The sequence below is a fragment of the Symphalangus syndactylus genome, chromosome 19 (assembly GCF_028878055.3).
Source record: "Symphalangus syndactylus isolate Jambi chromosome 19, NHGRI_mSymSyn1-v2.1_pri, whole genome shotgun sequence".
Classification (NCBI taxonomy): Eukaryota; Metazoa; Chordata; class Mammalia; order Primates; family Hylobatidae; genus Symphalangus; species Symphalangus syndactylus.
This window is the reverse complement of record NC_072434.2, coordinates 91,922,651-91,942,511: the sequence shown is the minus strand read 5'-3', so window position 1 is coordinate 91,942,511 and position 19,861 is coordinate 91,922,651. Positions and strand designations below refer to the sequence as shown.

At 37.8% G+C, this 19,861-nt stretch overlaps 2 protein-coding genes across 8 annotated transcripts in view; both read right to left on the bottom strand.

Moving 5' to 3' along the window:
• Positions 1-19,861, bottom strand: part of LOC129458442 (E3 ubiquitin-protein ligase TRIM58) — a 130,582-nt gene that overhangs the window by 82,733 nt on the left and 27,988 nt on the right. The window lies entirely within an intron of this gene.
• Positions 10,146-15,313, bottom strand: OR14K1 (olfactory receptor family 14 subfamily K member 1). The gene is made up of 4 exons (XM_063614046.1): positions 15,296-15,313; positions 14,241-14,460; positions 11,126-11,153; positions 10,146-10,731 (listed from the first exon to the last, which is right to left on the bottom strand). The coding sequence occupies exons 1-4, from the start codon at positions 15,311-15,313 to the stop codon at positions 10,146-10,148; spliced, it is 852 nt and encodes a 283-aa protein (XP_063470116.1).

The window sequence follows — 19,861 nt, the reverse complement described above, 5'->3', positions numbered from 1 at the left end:
TGTTGAGAGGAAGTAACCTCTGCAGGATCCCATTATGAGGCTACATCAAGTAGATTTAGGATTTTCCCCAGTATTTCGGATTCCTAATCTAATAACTGTTTGCTCAGTTGGTTTTTCCTGAACTATATTATTAATTTTTATAACTAAGTTTTTTTGTCTAGATCTTGGTAAAACTTCTGCATCCAAAAATTTGATTTTTATTGGTTTCCCCTCTCTCTCCTTCATTTTGAACTCCATTATTCAGATAACCACATAAGATTCAACAAAAGTGCTAGTGTTGGCTGTAAGTGTATATGCTCAATGGAAAAAAAAAAAACACTAGAGGCTTGTATTCCATGAGCGATCATTAGATATTATTACACAACAATGAAAATTGGGTAGAATTCACTGTTTGGCCTGGGGCATATTCACACTTCAGAAAATAAGTATAAATTAGCTTTTCAAAGTCAATTACAGCTTAGATAGTATCCCGTAGAGTTCTCTTATCTCAAAAAGTATTTTCTCATAATCTATTTATCTGGGTCTCATTGTAATTTCTCCCACTGTAAAATTCATATTTTCTAAAAGGTTGCTTCATGAAGGCTGCCTGTTCACAGCAGGAGAAATCAGAAATTATATATTCTCCCTAAACCCATCTGATACACCCTATAGTGAAACCAGCTAAGCAACCAATCAGCCAACAAACACAAAATAAAATATTTTATTATCCATGATCAATTGAGTCAATTCTTTTTTTTTTTTTGATCTCTTACTGGAACTTACAACAAATATCTGTTTAATATTTATCACAATCTTCTTCACAGGCCTGACCAGTGGTTCTCAAGGTGCAGTCCTTGGCTCAGCTATGTCAGTATCACTGGGGAACTTGCTAGAAAGGCAGTCTCAAGTCCCCACCTCAGATCTGCTAAATCAGGAACTCTGGGAATAGAGCCCTGTGAGAGGTGTTCTAACCATCCCTTTAAATAATCAGGATGCATGCTAGAGTTTGAGAACCACTCGTTAGAGTGTCCCAATTCATAAAATTTCTTTCTGGAAGACTTTTGCATTTTTTTTCTGTTAGAAGTGGTTGCTCCTACCCCCAAAATGCTTATGCTTTCCTTCTTTTCTACTTCCAAATTCTACTTTCTACTTTAGGAATTCCAGCAATCAAAATTAATTTAGCATCAATCCCAAATTTCCTCTGGTAATCCAGTTACTTATCTCATAATTATTTACTACTCTGATTATACATTTTAATTTCTCAACAACTGATATTTTCCTTCCTTACAATTGTAATAAGTTTGTATGACGACGTCTATTGGACCAGATGAGTGAAGGCACTAAGTACTTCGGAAGTTCAAGGGAATCAAGGTGGATTTGATGTAGAAAGGTGGGAAATGAAATAATTAACTTTTGGAAAATGATACTATTTAGGAAAAGAAAAGGGAACACAGGTTTTACAAGAACTGTGTGAACACAGCAGGAGCTCAGCATCCTGAGCGATGTGTAGGTAGAATGCTTTGTAGCAAAGGTTTGTGCATGTGGTATGGGCTAGGAGGGCGAGAGATCTGAAGAGGATGAGCAATGGGGTGAGAAGTTTAGCTTTCACCTTGCTGACAGTAAAGGTCACTTCAGGGGTTAAGGGGGAGGTGGCATTTTCTATAACAACTTTTCTTTATATATGGTCACTTTTGCAGAGAAGATATTTTTGAGGCAGAGAAACTAGTGAGGATATTACTTAATAGTAAACCTATGAGTTATTAAAAGAAAGTTTGAAGTAAGTGGACATAATAGTTATGAAAGGGAAAGAGAAAACACAAACTGACTTGAGAAAGAAGATGAATGGAAGGTTCGAATGTGTTCTTGAATAAAGTAAAGTGAAATCAATGTAAAAGCAAAATGCTAGATACAGAGGGGTGAATATAAGTTTTTCCACCTTTGCTTTGAAACTAAGAAGGAGGTAGAATTAGATGCTCCCAGCAAGCCTCCTATCTCTGCCTCCTTCCCACTGTGGCTCTTCTTGTTCAGACCTGCTCATGTCCCAGACCCCAGTGCTATAGAAAACTCTTCTGTTAAAGACTTGGGAGAGAGGGCCTGCAAGAGGGTGTTCTTAGTAAGGATGATCACCATAACTTATGTCTCAACTTAAACTGTTTATAGATATCTTTATTAATTATGAAATACAAATGAAAACTTACCACTAGTGTTTAGAAAGTCTTTGCATTAGCAATGCATGGTTAGAAGTGTTTATATGGGGGAAAGAATGTCTTTGTCCCTTAAAATACTAGCAGACTTCCCATAGGCTGATTCACCCTGGCTTTGATGGCTACGCTTAAGAGTGGAAGTGGCATTTGTCTCTCTTCCCTTCCTTGGACTGCTATAGAAAGGAAGATCCCAACTGTACATGTTAAAACAATGGCAAACTCTTAACCATCTTAGACCAAGGCAAGATATTAGAAAACATTTTTTAAATTACATTGATTCAGATAAACAAATGAACTCAAATCCCAGCTGAAATGAAATTAAAGCTTGTATTTTGGTAAGCCTCTGAAAATATTTCTAGGCTTACAAATAATTTTGATGTAAACTGTCCACCTTTTTTGTTTTAAGTATCTAAGAGGTCAGATCCATGGATTATGTGTAGGAGGATATATCAAGAAGTAATACAGATCATCCTCCCACACTCTAATCCTTCAATAACAACAAGTTGTTGTTTTATTTTCTTCAGAATAAGGTGACCTGAGAAGGCATGCATTTTGGCAGGATGGTCAGAAGCAGGAATGATTCACGGTCTGAGAAATGTGCTCTTGGGAATGTGAGATCTAGAACACTTACCTACACCAGCCACATTCTAAGATGTTTCCAAATATTACTGGATATCACTTACATCAATGCTCAAAACAAACACTTGTATGCCAATTATATGGAGAAATTGGACCTGTGGGGAGCTTAAGCAATTAGCTCCTGGTCACACAAGGGTGGGAGCTGGATTTGAAAACAGGTGGCCTCATTCCATAGGCTTCTATGCTAGAATGTCTTATACAATGTTAAGAACGCAGGCTTACTCAGCTGTATCCCAGGATGGCATCACACAAGGCTTCTGAAGAGGCAATACAGTAATCCTCCTCCTTAGCATGGTTCTCTGCTTTATAAAAACCGATTTCACACCTTCGTTTTTCTGAATTCCGCTAGTGGATGCCACCCATCAAAGTCCAGTGGATACCAGGGAGATGGTGTTGTGAAGTCTCCCCCTTTCTATGGCTCTTGTGGGCTTCCAGCTAATGTCATAACTCTCTTACTCTGCCCATGTTACTCACATTGACTCTTCTGAGCTTCAAAGTAGACCAATTATTCACAATCTAAAGACAAAAAGTGAACACTTACAGAAGTTAAGACATCCAATGAGGGTTGCAAAGAAAAGGACAGAAACAGGTTGGAAAACAATAATGGCACGAATGTCATTGGATTCTTTTAGCTGCAGAGATGATCACGTACACAGTCTTGTCCAGACAGGGCAAGAACCATGAACGGCTGTGCCCATGGTTTTTCCTGGTTTTAAGGTGATTCTCCTAATTGGTTAAGTAAATATCCTGGGAGTAGAACCAAATTAACCACCATCCTGTCCTTGGAAAGAACAAGACTTTACAGGAGCTGCCTCATTTTACCCCTAGAGATGCAAGGAAGTCTCAAAAAACAGATTATTTCAACTTTTTAATCTAGGTCCATCCTTCCTTAACATTATGAGAAGAGAAATAAATACCTCCTAGTTCTGATGTGCATATATTCGTCAGTCAGTCTGGGCAAGTTTTACAAAGTATATGAGCCATTTGTTTTAATTTTTTTTCTGATGTCTTTTTATAACTTTTCCTTATGTTATTGATTTTTATTGCTTTGCTTAAGTTTTCTATATATTAGAAAATTTAGGTCCTGTAGGTCTCATGCTTCTTAAATACAAAAAAAAAAAAGAAAAATTAAAGTTGCTTTCTGAAACTCTTTTTGTGATTACATTTTGTCCATGAGATTTTATTCAATCTAGTTAAATCTACTGATCTTTTCTTTTAAGGCTTCTGGCTTTGGGGTTTTGCTTAGGGAAGGTTTTTTCTCTCCTTCACTACATTACGGTTCATACTATCAAAAAAAAAAAAGCCAAAAGACATCTTTCTATTTTTTTTTCCAAGCTACCATCCTTTTTTTTAACCCCTTCACTCAGCAGGAATATTTTAAATGTGTATGTTTTCATAGCATCACTGTAGGATTTTTCTTAGCTCCTTTTCCAAATGATTTAAGTAATAATTTATTAATCTAGTTTGGATGTATTTTCCATTGCATTTCATAGGTGCTAATTACCTAATTATAGATCACAATGGCTTTACTAATGTAATTATAGAATTATCTTATTACTTCAATATACTATTATTCTTAGTTTTCCAGGTAAGAAAGAAAAGATATTTTTATGTGAGGAGTGCTAGCCCCTTTAATTTTCAGGCCAAGAAACGCATTGAAGCGCAATAACAGTTCTGTCTTATCCTTCCCTTGAGCTAAATAATTATCTCTTGAAGCCACTCTCTGCATGGCTCTAAACTGACACCAAGTAGCCATAAAATCCCATACACTGAATGGAGTAACTATTACCCTATAGTTCCACAATGTATATCCAATTTCTCACAGATAACTTCACAATCTCCCCCTTTCCTGATTTGTTACTTTTTCTTTAAAAACTGGAGCCTCTCCTTTGTTTTCTGAAGCACTCCTTGAGGCAACTTTAAAGTATGTCTCAGGCAGCTGTGCTCAACCTTGGCCCGTGGCTATGCAATATAGCCATGTAGCAGAACAGCACGTATACCCCTTAAGGTTAGATTTAAAAACAACAAGAAGAGGCTTACATTTTTGGTATATCCATCAAGACACATGGGAATTATAAAGATCTAGATCTATGAACAGTGTCCTCCACCAATTTTGATTTGGCATCTGCTTCAAAGAGGTGTAATATATCCAAAACTCTTATCCCCCACAAATAGAAGAAATTAAGACACCTCAGAGAATTCAACCCTAACCAATTTGTCCCAAAGAAAATTAGTGTTCTTCTTAGATAATAATATTTATCCAAGTAGGAAGGTCAGAGATATATTCAGGAATGAAGACCAATAAAAATTCACGATATTTATGTATTTGAAGATCCAAATGATAAATATCTCTATTTTCCTTAATCAATAGATTTAATGTGATTACATTAGAGTAAACAAAACAAAAAGATCCCAGCTATTATATGTATATGTGTGAAAACTTGTAGTCTGTTCTAAAACATATATAAATTATATGAAAAGAGCTAAAACTTTCATCATAAAGGAAAAATAATTTGCTCTATGGATATCAACATATTACAGAATTACAATCATTAGAACACTATGGTATTTGTTCAGGCATAGGCAACATAAGGGCCAAAAACTATACCATGCATATATATGACATGAGCAGTGGCCAAGGTAGAACTTCAGAGAAAAAGATGCAGTCATTTAAATGTCCATATGGTTAAAAATAAAATCTGATGCCTACTTTACCCAGTGTGCAAAAAATTAATTACAGGTAGATAATCGATCTAAAATTTAATGGTAAAATATAAAGCTTTTAAACATAATATAGCAGAATATATTCAATATTTCTCGTGAGGTTAGAAAAATAAATCTTCAATGAAACAGAAAAAGATCCAACCATGAAGGAAAATTTTTACCAATCACAACACACTTAAAGACTTATGTTTCCATGAAGACAGTTATAAAGATAGACTCTAAGGTACAAAAAGACACTGGAAACTCATATAACCAACAAAGGTCGCATACCCAAAATATTTTTTAAAAACTCCTATAAATCAATAATGAAAAAACTTGACGAGGGAGCACACAAAAAAAGGCAATGCCAACAAACATTTGAAAATGTGTTCAAAATCATTAATTATGAATGAAATGCATCTTAAACACATAATGAAACATCCCTGCAGACCCACCAGAATGCCTAAAATTAAAAGTCTTGCCAAATATCAAGTAGTCTTGAAACTGCAGAACCATAGAAATTGTCATAGATGATTGGTGGAAATAAAAATTGGTGCAAAACTGTCCCTTGAGGCCAATCTCTGGCTGGGCTGGAGGGGGCCAAGGTGCTCCCAGACAACTGGCAACAGCACTCTGTAGGAAATGATTGGGGGCTGCCATTATAGATGCTCCAGTGGAGGCAGCAGGGGCATCATAGGTGGGAGCTGTTCTGGCATGGTGCTCTGCAGGTGGGGTCACTCCAGAGAGGAGTGCCATGGGTAAGGGGTGCTCTGGTAGGGGGAGTTCTGGTGGGGGACACCACAGTCAGGAAGCACTCCAGTGGAGGGCTCTGTAGGCAAGAAGTGGAAGACTAAACTTTTACTGGAAATAATTTGTATTTAGACTTTATGAAATTTGAAGTGGAAAAAAATAGATTTCCATACTCTGGTTGTTTCAAGCACACTTAAAAATCTTCCAATAAATGAATCAACTATGAATTTTTAAATGCAAATTAATTAAAGTACTAATTTAGCTCCTTAGTTATATGAATTATATTTCAAAGTACACAGTAGTCACGTGTGTCTAGTGGTGCCATATTTGATAGCATAGTTCTAGATACATTTAACTTGAAAAATTACTTTTAATTGTAGAGTTCCTATCTCTAATTAAATAACCTACATCTACTTTCCAATGCATATTTTTGAAAACTTTTGTGCCCCTTTTTGTGTCTTTCCCATCCTTGTATCCTCTTGTTGTTTTGCTGTCTCAGATCATTATTTCCACACACTAGTTTCCTAAATTTGTAAGTGGAAAAATCAAATATTTGTATCTTCTTAATTCCCTATTTTATTATCATATTGACTGATTATCCTCCGTCATATAGCTCCACAGAGACTAGAAGCTCACTTTCCTTGAACAAGCAGTTAAGTGGCTAGTATTAGATATTTGATTTAATTAGGTACTGGTGAGGTCTTTTAAATAAGCATCTTGTTATGTCAGATTACATTCTACAATGGTAAACACAGTCTTCACTTCATGGTGAGTGTGTGTGTGTGTGTGTGTGTGTGTATTATCTCCACAAAATTTCAATATTGAGGTATAAGAAAAGCAGACTGGAAACTACATTGTTAAAATAAAAATTACATGGTATTTGAAATAAAATAATAAAGAAATCTGTTTTACACCATACCAAGTTCAGACTTTTCCATAAACGCATAACAAACTACTGCGAAGAAGCTTTCCAAAAGTGCAATACATATTTTGTTTCAACATTTGAGCAAACCTATTTTTTCCAGATACTCAGAATTCCTTTGAACTGAAATAGAAGCACTATTTCAATTTACTTTCATCTGTATCATCATCGTAAAGGTAAAATTTTGGAAAACAAGCAGGGGAGGGCATCACAGAAGTGATCTGTAAGCCTGCAGGGTTCTCAATCGTTGTGGCATGTCTCCATCTAATGCACGTAGGTATAGCACAATGAACATTTCATAAAGTAAGCAGAGAAGTGTCAAAATGGTGAATAAAGAGTTTCATAGCACAACCTATCAGAGCAAACATCAGCAATGTACTCTTTAAATGTAAAACTACATGACCAATAGATTCAAGACAAGTTACAGCTTTCTTTGCTTTGAATGTAAAACAGCAAAAATTCACTTCCTGTTACTACTTCTTATCCTTTTTTTTGCATTGAAACTTTGATTGTATCTATATGTATATTTATATATGTATACTTGTGTGATTTACCACTCACTCTTTATGATTGCTCTCTAAAAATATAGTCATTATCCAGTGCCTTCAGTTCTCAGATACACTTTTTTATTCATATTCCAATTCAATGTGTCTATAACATTGAATTTCTATAACAGGGATTCAACTCAAAGTTGATAAGTTCATTTAATGCGATGTTTATTTTTCCTTAAACATACATAACTAAATTTATGGTGCATTGAAATGAATTGGCTTAGGATCCAGGCAGTGTTAAAGAAGTAATGACAAAACCATTATATGCTCACAACTGTGAACTGCACTGTAAGAGTAAATCAAAGAGTTCGTGCATGAACTTTCCATGCAGGCATTAGATAATCCAGTTTCTGTGTTAAACAAATTTTAAAAATATATTTATTTTCTGTCAAATATTTGTGCAAAGCTCACTAGAAGATATTTAAATTATTTTCTGACATACAATACATATAATGACATACAAGAGTTTAGAGACACAGAAATGTGTAATTAAGCACTTTCATAATGTTTTATAGCTAGACTCTAAAAATCTAAGCTAGATTTTAATATTTGGGTAGAATTTGGGCAAATAGAAGATTTCATGAGGAAGCTAATATAGACCAAGTTTCAAAGATGCTGTAGTGAGCATACAGTTTGAAAGGTATTGCCAAAGGCTAGAAACAGATTTTATTACATTCTTAAGTTATGAGTAACATAAACAAAAAGATGCTCAGTCTCAGCTGTCCCATCTGCTTAACAGTATTACATGCTGTCTCACATCAGTCAGAGGATTAATAGAGGTGTTATACACAAAAGTATCTGATACAGTGAAATTAGGCAACAAATGTTAATTTCCATCTCCAGGAAAGAAGCAGCAAGAGGACAAATAGGGTGACACGATTGTTTCCTGCAGCAAGGAGTAGAAAACAATTCTACACATATTGGGTATTTGAAATGTTATATAATATTAAAAGTCCAGAAAATGTATAATTTATCACAATGTTAGAAACAGTGCTAAATGCTGGGCCGGGCGCGGTGGCTCACGCTTGTAATCCCAGCACTTTGGGAGGCCGAGGCGGGCGGATCACGAGGTCAGGAGATCGAGACCACGGTGAAACCCCGTCTCTACTAAAAATACAAAAAAATTAGCCGGGCGTGGTGGCGGGCGCCTGTAGTCCTAGCTACTCGGAAAGGCTGAGGCAGGAGAATGGCGTGAACCCGGGAGGCGGAGCTTGCAGTGAGCCGAGATTGCGCCACTGCACTCCAGCCTGGGCGACAGAGCGAGACTCCGTCTAAAAAAAAAAAAAAAAGAAACAGTGCTAAATGCTATTTCATTAATTCTAATACATTATGAAAGCAATTTGTACAAGTCAGGAATCAACACATTAGATAAAAAGAAGTTTTGAAGAAGAGAAAAATATTCCACTCCAAAAACATAATTTATGTTAAAAAAGACATGAGAAAATCACCTTCCTAAGTGTTTGGGTAATTGTATAAAATCTACCAAGTACACATGAATCAAATAGGTAAAATGCAATAAAATGGAGTGCACTTTTTAAACTGTAAAATAAGTTGAAATCATAACTTTAAGTTAAAATTACAATTTTTACCAAATAGTGAAAATCAGAAGCTATAAAGAAAGTTGAATCGATAAAACCTGAGGTGCAATGCAAAATCTAGGACAATAAAGCAGGAACTAACTGAAGAGAATGCCGGAAAAGGTAGGACAATAAAGCAGAAACTAACTGAAGAGAATGCTGGAAAAGATAGAACAATACAGCAGGAACTAACTGAAGAGAATTCCAGAAAAGATGAAAACTTTTTGAGGAATGAAAACCTTATACAAATCTCATGCAATGCATGTGGATCTGCAGAACAAGAGTAAAAATCATTGAAGGTGTCATAGGAAAACTTTAATCATTTCTACATGAATAAGAGATGTAAAGTGAAAAAGTGTAGGAAAAGAGATGGGCATGATGGCTTATGCTGTAATCCAAACACTTTTGGAGGCTGAGGCCAACGTATTGCTTGATGTCAGGAATTCAAGACTAGCCTGGCCAACATGGCGGAACCCCGTCTCTACTAAAAATACAAAAAATTAGCTGGGCGTGGTTGCACGCGCCTGTAATCCCAGCTACTTGGGAAGCCGAGACATGATAATTGCTTGAGCCAAGATCACGCCCCTGCACTCCAGCCTGGGCGACAGAGATAGATCACGTCTCAAAAAAAAAAAAAAAAAAAGTGCAAAAATTGTAGGAAAATAGTTGCTTTCTATTTCTATTAAAACCGACTACTTGAGATTATCAGTAGCAAGACTCCATGACATTTTGATCCCAAAATAGAGATAATTTTAAACAGCTAGTGGATGGCAGAACAACAACAACAACAAAAAAAGTTACTTCCCAGCTTCAACTTTAGTCATCTTTTCATTGCCCCACTGCTTCTAACATTCCACAGGACTTTACTCAGAGCGGATTTAATGTCCTTGTTCCTCAGACAGTAGACAACAGGGTTCAAGGCTGGAGGTGCGACAGAATAGAACACAGACACCAGCAAGTCTAGAATAGAAGGTGCATCCGACCCTGGCTTTAAATAAGCAACAGCACCTGTCACAAGAAACACAGTGACAACGATGAGGTGAGGTACACAGTTGGAAAAGGCTTTGGATTGTCTCTGTCTTGGTGATATCCTTAACACAGCAGAGAAAATGTACACATAGGAAACTACAATGCAAACTAAACATGAAAATGCATAACAGACCCCAATGGCCACACTGACACTAATGATGGCATGTTCTTTACAACAAGTGAGCTTTAGTAGGGCAGGGACATCGCAGAGGAACTGATGTATCTCATTAGAGCCACAAAAATCCAGAGAGAATGTTCCAGCTGTGTACAAGAGTCCCAAGGCCCCTCCGTTGAGCCAGGACAGAACCATCAACTGGACACAGAGCCCTCTGCTCATGACAGCCTCATAGTGTAGGGGGCGGCAGATGGCCGCCCAGCTAATTTTTTGTATTTTTAGTAGAGACGGGGTTCCGCCATGTTGGCCAGGCTAGTCTTGAATTCCTGACATCAAGCAATACGTCGGCCTCAGCCTCCAAAAGTGTTGGGATTACAGCGTAAGCCATCATGACCATCTCTTGTCCTACACTTTTTCACTTTACATCTCTTATTCATGTAGAAATGATTAAAGTTTTCCTATGACACCTTCAATGATTTTTACTCTGGACCTCCAGTTAAAGTAGGGGCTTAGGGAGGTCAGGTAATTAACGGAATTTTAGCTCAGTCTGACTTACAGTGGGTCCAGTGGGTCCCCAGACTTATCCTGTGGTCATTTCCCCAGTGCCAGAATGCATAATTGGCATAGACATACTTAGCAGCTGTCAGAACCCTCACATTGGCTCCCTGACTGGTAGGGTGAGGGCTATTATGGTGAAAAAGGCCAAAAGAAAGCAATTAGAACTGCCTCTACCTAGAAAAATAGTAAATCAAAAACAATATTGCATCCCTTGAGGGATTGTGGAGATTAGTGCCTCTATCAAGAACTTGAAAGATGCAGGGGTGGTGATTCCCACCACATCCCCATTCAACTCTCCCATTTGGATCTTGGAGAATGACGGTGGATTATTTTAAGTTTAACCAAGTGGTGACTCCAATTGCACCTGCTGTACCAGATGTAATTTTATTGCTTGAGCAAATTAACACATCTCCTGGTACCTGGTATGCAGCCATTGACTTGGCAAATGCGTTTTTCTCCATTCCTGTCTACAAGGTCTACCAGAAGAAATTTGACTTCAGCTGGCAAGGCCAGCAATATACCTTTACTGTCCTACCTCAGGGGTATATCAACTCTCCAGCTTTGTGTTATAATCTTATTCAGAGAGATCTTTATCGCTTTTTGCTTCCACAAGATATCACACTGGTTGGTTACATTGATGACATTATGCTAATGGATCAAAAGAGCAAGAAGTAGCAAACACCCTGGACTTATTGGTGAGGCATTTGTGTGCCAAAGGATGGGATGGGAAATAAATCTGACTAAAATTCAGGGACCTTCTACCTCAGTAAAATTTCTAGGGGTCCAGTGGTTATGGGGCCTGTTGAGATATTCCTTCTAAGGTGAAGGATAAGTTGCTGCATTTGGCCCTTCCTACCAAGAAAGAGGCACAATGCCTAGTGAGCCTATTTGGACTTTGGAGGCAACACATTTCTCATTTGGGTGGGTTACTGTGGCCCATTTATCAAGTGTTCTGAAAGGCTGCCAGTTTTGAGTGGTGTCCAGAACAGGAGAAGGCTCTGCAACAGGTCCAGCCTGCTGTGCCAGCTGCTCTGCCACTTGGGCCATATGACCCAGAAGATCCAATGGTGCTTGAGGTGTCAGTGGCAGATAGTGATGCTGTTTGGGAGCCTTTGGCAGACCTCTATAGGTGAATCACAGTGGAGGCCTCTAGGATTTTGGAGCAAGGCCCTGCCATCTTCTGCAGATAACTACTCTCCTTTTGAGAGACAGCTCTTGGCCTGTTACTGGGCTTTGGTGGAAACTGAAAATTTGACTATGAGTCATCAAGTCAACATGCGACCTGAACTGCCTATCATGAACTGGGTGCTTTCTGACCCATCCAGCCATAAAGTAGATTGTGCACAGCAGCATTCCATCATCAAATGGAAGTAGTATATATGTGATCAGGCTCCAGCAGATCCTGAAGGCACAAGTAAGTTACATGAGGAAATGGCTCAAATGCCCGTAGTCTCCACTCCTGCCACCTGCCTTCTCTCCCCAAAGCCTGCACCAATGGCCTCATGAGGAGTTCCCTATGATCAGTTGACAGAGGAAGAGAGGACTAGAGCCTGATTTACAGATGTTTCTGCATAATATGTAGGCACCACCACAAAGTGGACAGCTACAGCACTACAGCTCCTTTCTAGGACATCCCTGAAGGACAGCAGTGAAAGGAAATCTTCCCAGTGGGCAGAACTTCAAGCAGTGCACCTGGTTGTGCACCTTGCATGGAAGGAGAAATGGCCAGACGTGTGATTATGTACTGATTCATGAGCTGTACCCAATGGTTTGGCTGGATGATCAGGGACTTGGAAGAAGCATGATAGGAAAATTGATGACAAAGAAATCTGGGGAGGAGGTATGTGGGTGGACCTCTCTGAGTGGACAAAAACTGTGAAGATATTTTACCCCATGTAAGTTCTCAGCAATGGTTGACCTCAGCAGAGGAAGATTTTAATAATAAAGTGGACAGGATGACCCATTCTGTGGACACCACACAGCCTCTTTCCCCAGCCACCTCTGTCATTGCCCATGTCTTTGGCCCATGGACAAAGCGGCCTTGGTGGCAGGGATGGAGGTTACACATGGGCTCAGCAACATGGACTTCCACTCACCAAGGCTGACCTTGTTACGGTCACTGCTGAGTGCCCAACTTGCCAGCAGCAGAGACCATCACTGAGACCTCGATATGGCACCATTCCTCAGGGTGACCAGCCAGCTACCCAGTGGCAGGTTGATTATATTGGACCTCTTCCATCTTGGAAAGGGCAGAGATTTGTGCTCACTGGAATAGACACTTACTCTGGATGTGAGTTTGCCTATCCTTCATGCAAGGCTTCTGCCAAGACTACCTTCCATGAACTCATGGAATGTATTATCCACTGTCATGGCATTCCACATAGCGTTGCCTCTGACCAAGGCACTCACTTTATGGCTGAAGAAGTGCAGCAGTGGCTCATGTTCATGGAATTCACTGGTCTTACCATGTTCCCCATCATCCTGAAGCAGCTGGATTGATAGAATGGGGGAATGGCCTTTTGAGGTCACAATTACAATGCCAACTAGGTGACAGTACTTTGCAGGGCTGGGGCAAAGTTCTCCAGAAAGCCATGTATGCTCTGAATCAGTGTCCAATATATGGTACTGTTTCTCCCATAGCCAGAATTCACAGGTCCAGGATTCAGTGGGTGGAAATGGAAGTGGCACCACTCACCACCACCCCTAGTGATCCAGTAGCAAAATTTTTGCTTCCTCTTCCCACAATATTACATTCTTCTTGTCTAGAGGTCTTAGTTCCAGAGGGAGGAATGCTGCCACCAGGAGACACAACAGTGATCCTATTAAACTGGAAGTTAAGATTGCCACTTGGACACTTTGGGTTCCTCCTATCTTTAAGTCAACAGGCTAAGAAGGAAGTTACCGTGTTGGCTGGGGTGATTGGCCCAGACTATCAAGATGAAATCAGTCTACTACTCCACAACGGAGGTGAAGAAGAGTATGCATGAAATACAGGAGATCCATGAGGGCATCTCTTAGTATTACCATGCCTTGTGATTAATGTCAAGGGGAAACTACAACAGCCCAATCCAGGCAGGACTACAAATGGCCCAGACCCTTCAGGAATGAAAGTTTGGGTCACTCCATCAGGAAAATAACCGCGATGTGCTGAGGTGCTTGCTGAGGGCAAAGGGAATACAGAATGGGTAGTAGAAGAAGAAGGTACATCAGTACCTTCTTCTACAGTAGAAGTAGAAGGTACATCAGTACCTTCTTCTACAGTAGAAGTAGAAGGTACATCAGTACCTTCTTCTACAGTAGAAGTAGAAGGTACATCAGTACCTTCTTCTACAGTAGAAGTAGAAGGTACATCAGTACCTTCTTCTACAGTAGAAGTAGAAGGTACATCAGTACCTTCTTCTACAGTACCTTCTTCTACAGTACCTGTAGAAGACTATATCAGTACCAACTGTGACTACGTGACCAGCTGCAGAAATGGGGACTGTAATTGTCATGGGTATGTCCTCTTTCTTTTGTTAGAAACATGTTTGTGCATGTATACACTTGTATTAAGAAAATATCTGTATTTTATTTCTTTTTACCTTTATCATGTGACATAAAATTTATTGACTTCATATCAGCATTTAAATATTGTTAACTTTATGTAATAGTATTTGAGTTGGGAATCGGTGTGTTTCCAGTTGTATGAGGGATAGTTGTATTATGTTAGACATAATTATGACCTTATTATTGTCTTTATTTGAAGATTAGGCATGATTTCAGGAGATGCGTATGGGTTCAAGTTGACAAACGGTGGACTTGTGATGGTTAATACTGACTGACAATTTGATTGGATTGAAGGATATAAGGTATTGCTCCTGGGTGTGTCTGTGAGGGTGTTGCCAAAAGAGATTAACATTTGAGTCAGTGGGCTGGGGACGGCAGATCCACCCTTAATCTAGTGGACACAATCTAATCAGCTGCCAGGGAATATAAAGCAGGCAGAAAAACATGAAAAGGAAAGATCTAGCCTCCCAGCCTACATCTTTCTCCCGGGCTGGATGCTTCCTGCCCTCCAACATAGGACTCCAAGTTCTTCAGTTTTGGGACTCGGACTGGCTCTCCGTGCTCTTCAGCTTGCAGACACCCAATTGTGGGACTTTGTGATCATGTAAGTTAATATTTAGTAAGCTCCCCATACATGTGTATATATGTTAATATATATCCTATTAGTTCTGTCTCTCTAGAGAACTCTGACTCATACAGTACCCATAAAAAACACTGCATACCTGATCTGTTCCCTTCATTTATTCATTCTGAGGATTAGTTTCAGATCCATGGAATTCCTAAACATATTCTTGGAGATTTCTAAAAATCAAAATTTCTAATAAAAATCAGATTGCTACCCTCTGAGGATGAATAGCCTTCCTGCTTCCATAGGCTAGGCCTCAATTTCCAAAACCCCCAAAAGCAGCGCCTACTATCTGAACAGAATGCTTTCATTGACTCAGGTCTTTTCTTTCTATATTGATTGAAACACCCCACTTAAGCATGATTTGCATAATTAATTTTCAAGCAAATATACTTGACTACTAGAATTCTGATTCACTTTTCTTTCTTCTTTCTTTAGCCTATAACTTACAATGATATATTTGTAGACAAAATATATTATTATTCAGAATTATCTTCCAGTAATAAATTACTGGCAGTGGAAAAACAATAGATGCCCCATCAGGGAAAACAGAAGTTTCAAAAAAATAGGTTTAACCATAATAAATTGCCTTTCTACAACAAATACAGCACTGAAGGAATATAACAATCAATCTAAACATTACATCTATGCACACATAATTTTTTGTACAATGGCGAGGGTAAAATTAAATTATATTTAGTCATTACATTCAAAAGAGCAATTCCATTACTATCTACCAAAAAGAAAATAAATCATTATAATATATAAAGACACATGCACACGTATGTTCATTGCAACACTATTCACAATAGCAATGACATGGAATCAACCTAAATGTCCATCACAAACAGACCGGATAAAGAAAATGTGGTACATACACACCATGGAATACTATGCAGCTATAAAAAAGAATGAGATCATGTCCTTTGCAGAAACATGGATGGAGCTGGATACCATTATCCTTAGCAAACTAACCTAGGAACAGAAACCAAATTCCACATGTTCTCACTTATAAGTGGGAGCTAAATGGTGAGAACACATGGACACATAGAGGGGAACAACACATACTGGGGCATATCAGGGGTGAAGGGTGGGAGGAGGAAGAGAATCCAGAAAAATAACTAATGGCTACTAGGCTTAATACCTGGGTGATGAAATAATCTGTGCAACAAACCCCTGTGACATAAGTTTACCTATATAACAAACCTGAACATGTACCCCGGAATTTAAAATAAAACTTAGATAAATAAGCAAATAATTTATTAAAAGTAGTTCAGGATTTGCTAGCAATTCTCTCATATTTCACCCCACCCATAACATTATATATGATCAGGGACTATATTATTACTAACCTGGTTTTGTTATTTTATTCTGTCTTCTTTTTCCCCCTTCAGTGTGTATCTGATACTCATTTCAAGTATGCTTGAGTTTATTTGCTTTCATTTTCTTTCAGTTTTAGGACTTCCATGTTTCTCATTGTTATAGATTTTATTTCATGTTTTGAATATGAAGAATATTAACATGCTTCACAAGTCAAAAATGCACAAGAAGATACATGCAAGAAGGGACATTCCCTGCCCTATACCTTTTACTTCTTCCCACTCTTCACCTATTGTAGCTAATATACTAAAATTATTTTTACTTTTATTTTCTATGTTTTCATTAGTAGGCTAGCAGATATGCTTTCTCTATTTTCCTTTTCTTTCTCTACAAGAGGTGGTACTCTATATTTTTTACTAGTTAGCTTTTTTCACTTAGCAATATTCTTGGAAACGCTGTGTACAGATCTACCTCATTTTTTTCTTACATTTGCATAATGCTTCCATTGTGTAGAGGTACAAAAGCTTATTCAATCAATTTTCTATGCCTGAATATTGAAGTTATTTTACAATATTTAGCAATTATAAATAGTGCTATGATGAATAATTTTCTACATCTTTTTTATACTGTCAGAGATCTATTTTCTGGTTACCAGCAAATTATTGGGTCGATGCTTAGTTAGTTTTGTTAGATAAAACCCAAATTTCCAAAACGGGTTTGCACCATTTGTATTATCATGAATAATATGTGAGAATGCCTGTTTCTCCACATTCCCATCAACAGAATGCCCTGTCAAGGTTTTGCATTTTTGCCAGTTTCATGAGAAGTGGTATCTTAAGGTTGTTTTAATTTGCATTTATCTTATTATTGTGAAGTTCACCATTAAAAATATATCTAATAACGATTTTCATATTTCTATATGAATTAATTGCTCTAATATCTTTGGCCAATTTTCCATAGAGTTTACAAATCTTTAGTCAATGTTTAATCTTTTTATATATTAAGGATGTTAGCCTTTCACCTATAATGTATGTCACAAATATTTTTTCTCCATTATTTTTAATTGCTCATGTTTTCCCCCTGTATTTTACTTTAATTTTATGTAGTCAAACAGATTATATTTCTATTGCACATAGATTTTAAGTCTTGTTTAGGAGGCCATTCCCTACTCTGAGATTACAGAAAAAAAATTCATTTTTTCCTAGTATTTGTAATTGCCACATTTCCAGTTTTACATTCAGATCTCTGAACCATTTTTTTTCCCGTGGGTAACATGAGGAATGAATCTAATTTTGATTCTGGCAAATAACTATACAGTTGTTCTACCTCCATATATTTAAAAAACTATCTTTGCCCCAGTAATTTGCAATAGTGATTTTATCATATGTTAACTTTCTATATGTAGTATGACCTATTTCTAGGTTTGTCTTCTATCTCCCTCCCGTCACTTCCTGGTCCCTTTCCTTCTTCTCTCCTTTCATACAGGATCCAATGCCTCATTATTCTATTATAGTCTCAGCAGTAATTTTAAAATTTAATACAGCAAGTCCTGCCTCATAACTATTTCTGCTCAGTATTTTTCTAGTTAATATTACGTATTTACTTTTTCATGATTTAGGATCATGTGTCTAGCTTGACCAAAAAGCTTGCAATTTTCATTGCTTTTCTATTAAATATATAAAAATAACTTTAGAACTGACCATTTCATGAGACTTTCTAACTTAGAACATAGATTACATTTCAATTTATGCAAGTATACTTTTCCATTAAAATTTGTTATTAAGGTCATTGTAGTTTCATATGTAGTTTTTTTTTTTAAAGGTAAAAATTTATCATTTATTCAGCTTTTATGCAACTAAAGAAACCAATTTAAGTCAAGTAATCTGTGGGAGCTGGGAATATGTGAAGTGGGGGAAGGTAGGAGAGTGGAAAACACATGAATTTTTGAGGCAGGTATAAATGGGTTTTAATCCCTGTTCTCTTATTTGGAATATCTGCCTTAATAAATTACACATGACATTGAAAGATCAGTTTCTTCATTTTTAAAACCAATTAGCATTAAAATGATTGGTCTTTTTTACCTTATGCAAATTTTCATGGCTGTTTTTATTATTTTTATTCTCATATTTGATTTTTTTTTTTTTATTGAGACAAAACTTCCAGAGGAACGACGAGACAGCTGAATTTGCAGTTCACGAAAATCCGCTGTTCTGCAGCCACCGCTGCTGACACCCAGCCAAACAGGGTCTGGAGTGGACCTCTAGCAAACTCCAACAGACCTGCAGCTGAGGGTCCTGTCTGGTGAAGGAAAACTAACAAACAGAAAGGACATCCACACCAAAAACCCATCTGTAAATCACCATCATCAAAGACCAAAAGTAGAAAAAACTACGAAGATGGGGAGAAAACAGAGCAGAAAAACTGGAAATTCTAAAAAGCAGAGCACCTCTCCTCCTCCAAAGGAACGCAGTTCCTCACCAACAATGGAATAAAGCTAGACGGAGAATGACTTTGACGAGTTGAGAGAAGAAGGCTTCAGACGATCAAACTACTCCGAGCTACAGGAGGAAATTCAAACCAATGGCAAAAAAGTTAAAAACTTTGAAAAAAAATTAGATGAATGTTTAACTAAAATAACCAAGGCAGAGAAGTGCTTAAAGGAGCTGATGAAGCTGAAAGCCAAGTTTCGAGAACTATGTGAAGAATGCAGAAGCCTCAGTAGCCAATGCAATCAACTGGAAGAAAGGGTATCAGTGATGGAAGATGAAATGAATGAAATGAAGTGAGAAGGGAAGTTTAGAGAAAAAAGAATAAAAAGAAACAAACAAAGCCTCCAAGAAATATGGGACTATGTGAAAAGACCAAACCTACATCTGATTGGTGTACCTGAAAGTGACGGGGAGAATGGAACCAAGTTGGAAAACACTCTGAAAGATATTATCCAGGAGAACTTCCCCAATCTAGCAAGGCAGGCCAACATTCAGATTCAGGAAATACAGAGAACGCCACAAAGATACTCCTCGAGAAGAGCAACTCCAAGACACATAATTGTCAGATTCACCAAAGTTGAAATGAAGGAAAAAATGTTAAGGGCAGCCAGAGAGAAAGGTCGGGTTACCCAAAAAGGGAAGCCCATTAGACTAACAGCTGATCTCTCAGCAGAAACTCTACAAGCCAGAAGAGAGTGGGGGCCGATATTCAACATTCTTAAAGAAAAGAATTTTCAACCCAGAATTTCATATCCAGCTAAACTAAGCTTCATAAGTGAAGGAGAAATGAAATACTTTACAGACAAGCAAACGGTGAGTGATTTTGTCACCACCAGGCCTGCCCTAAAAGAGCT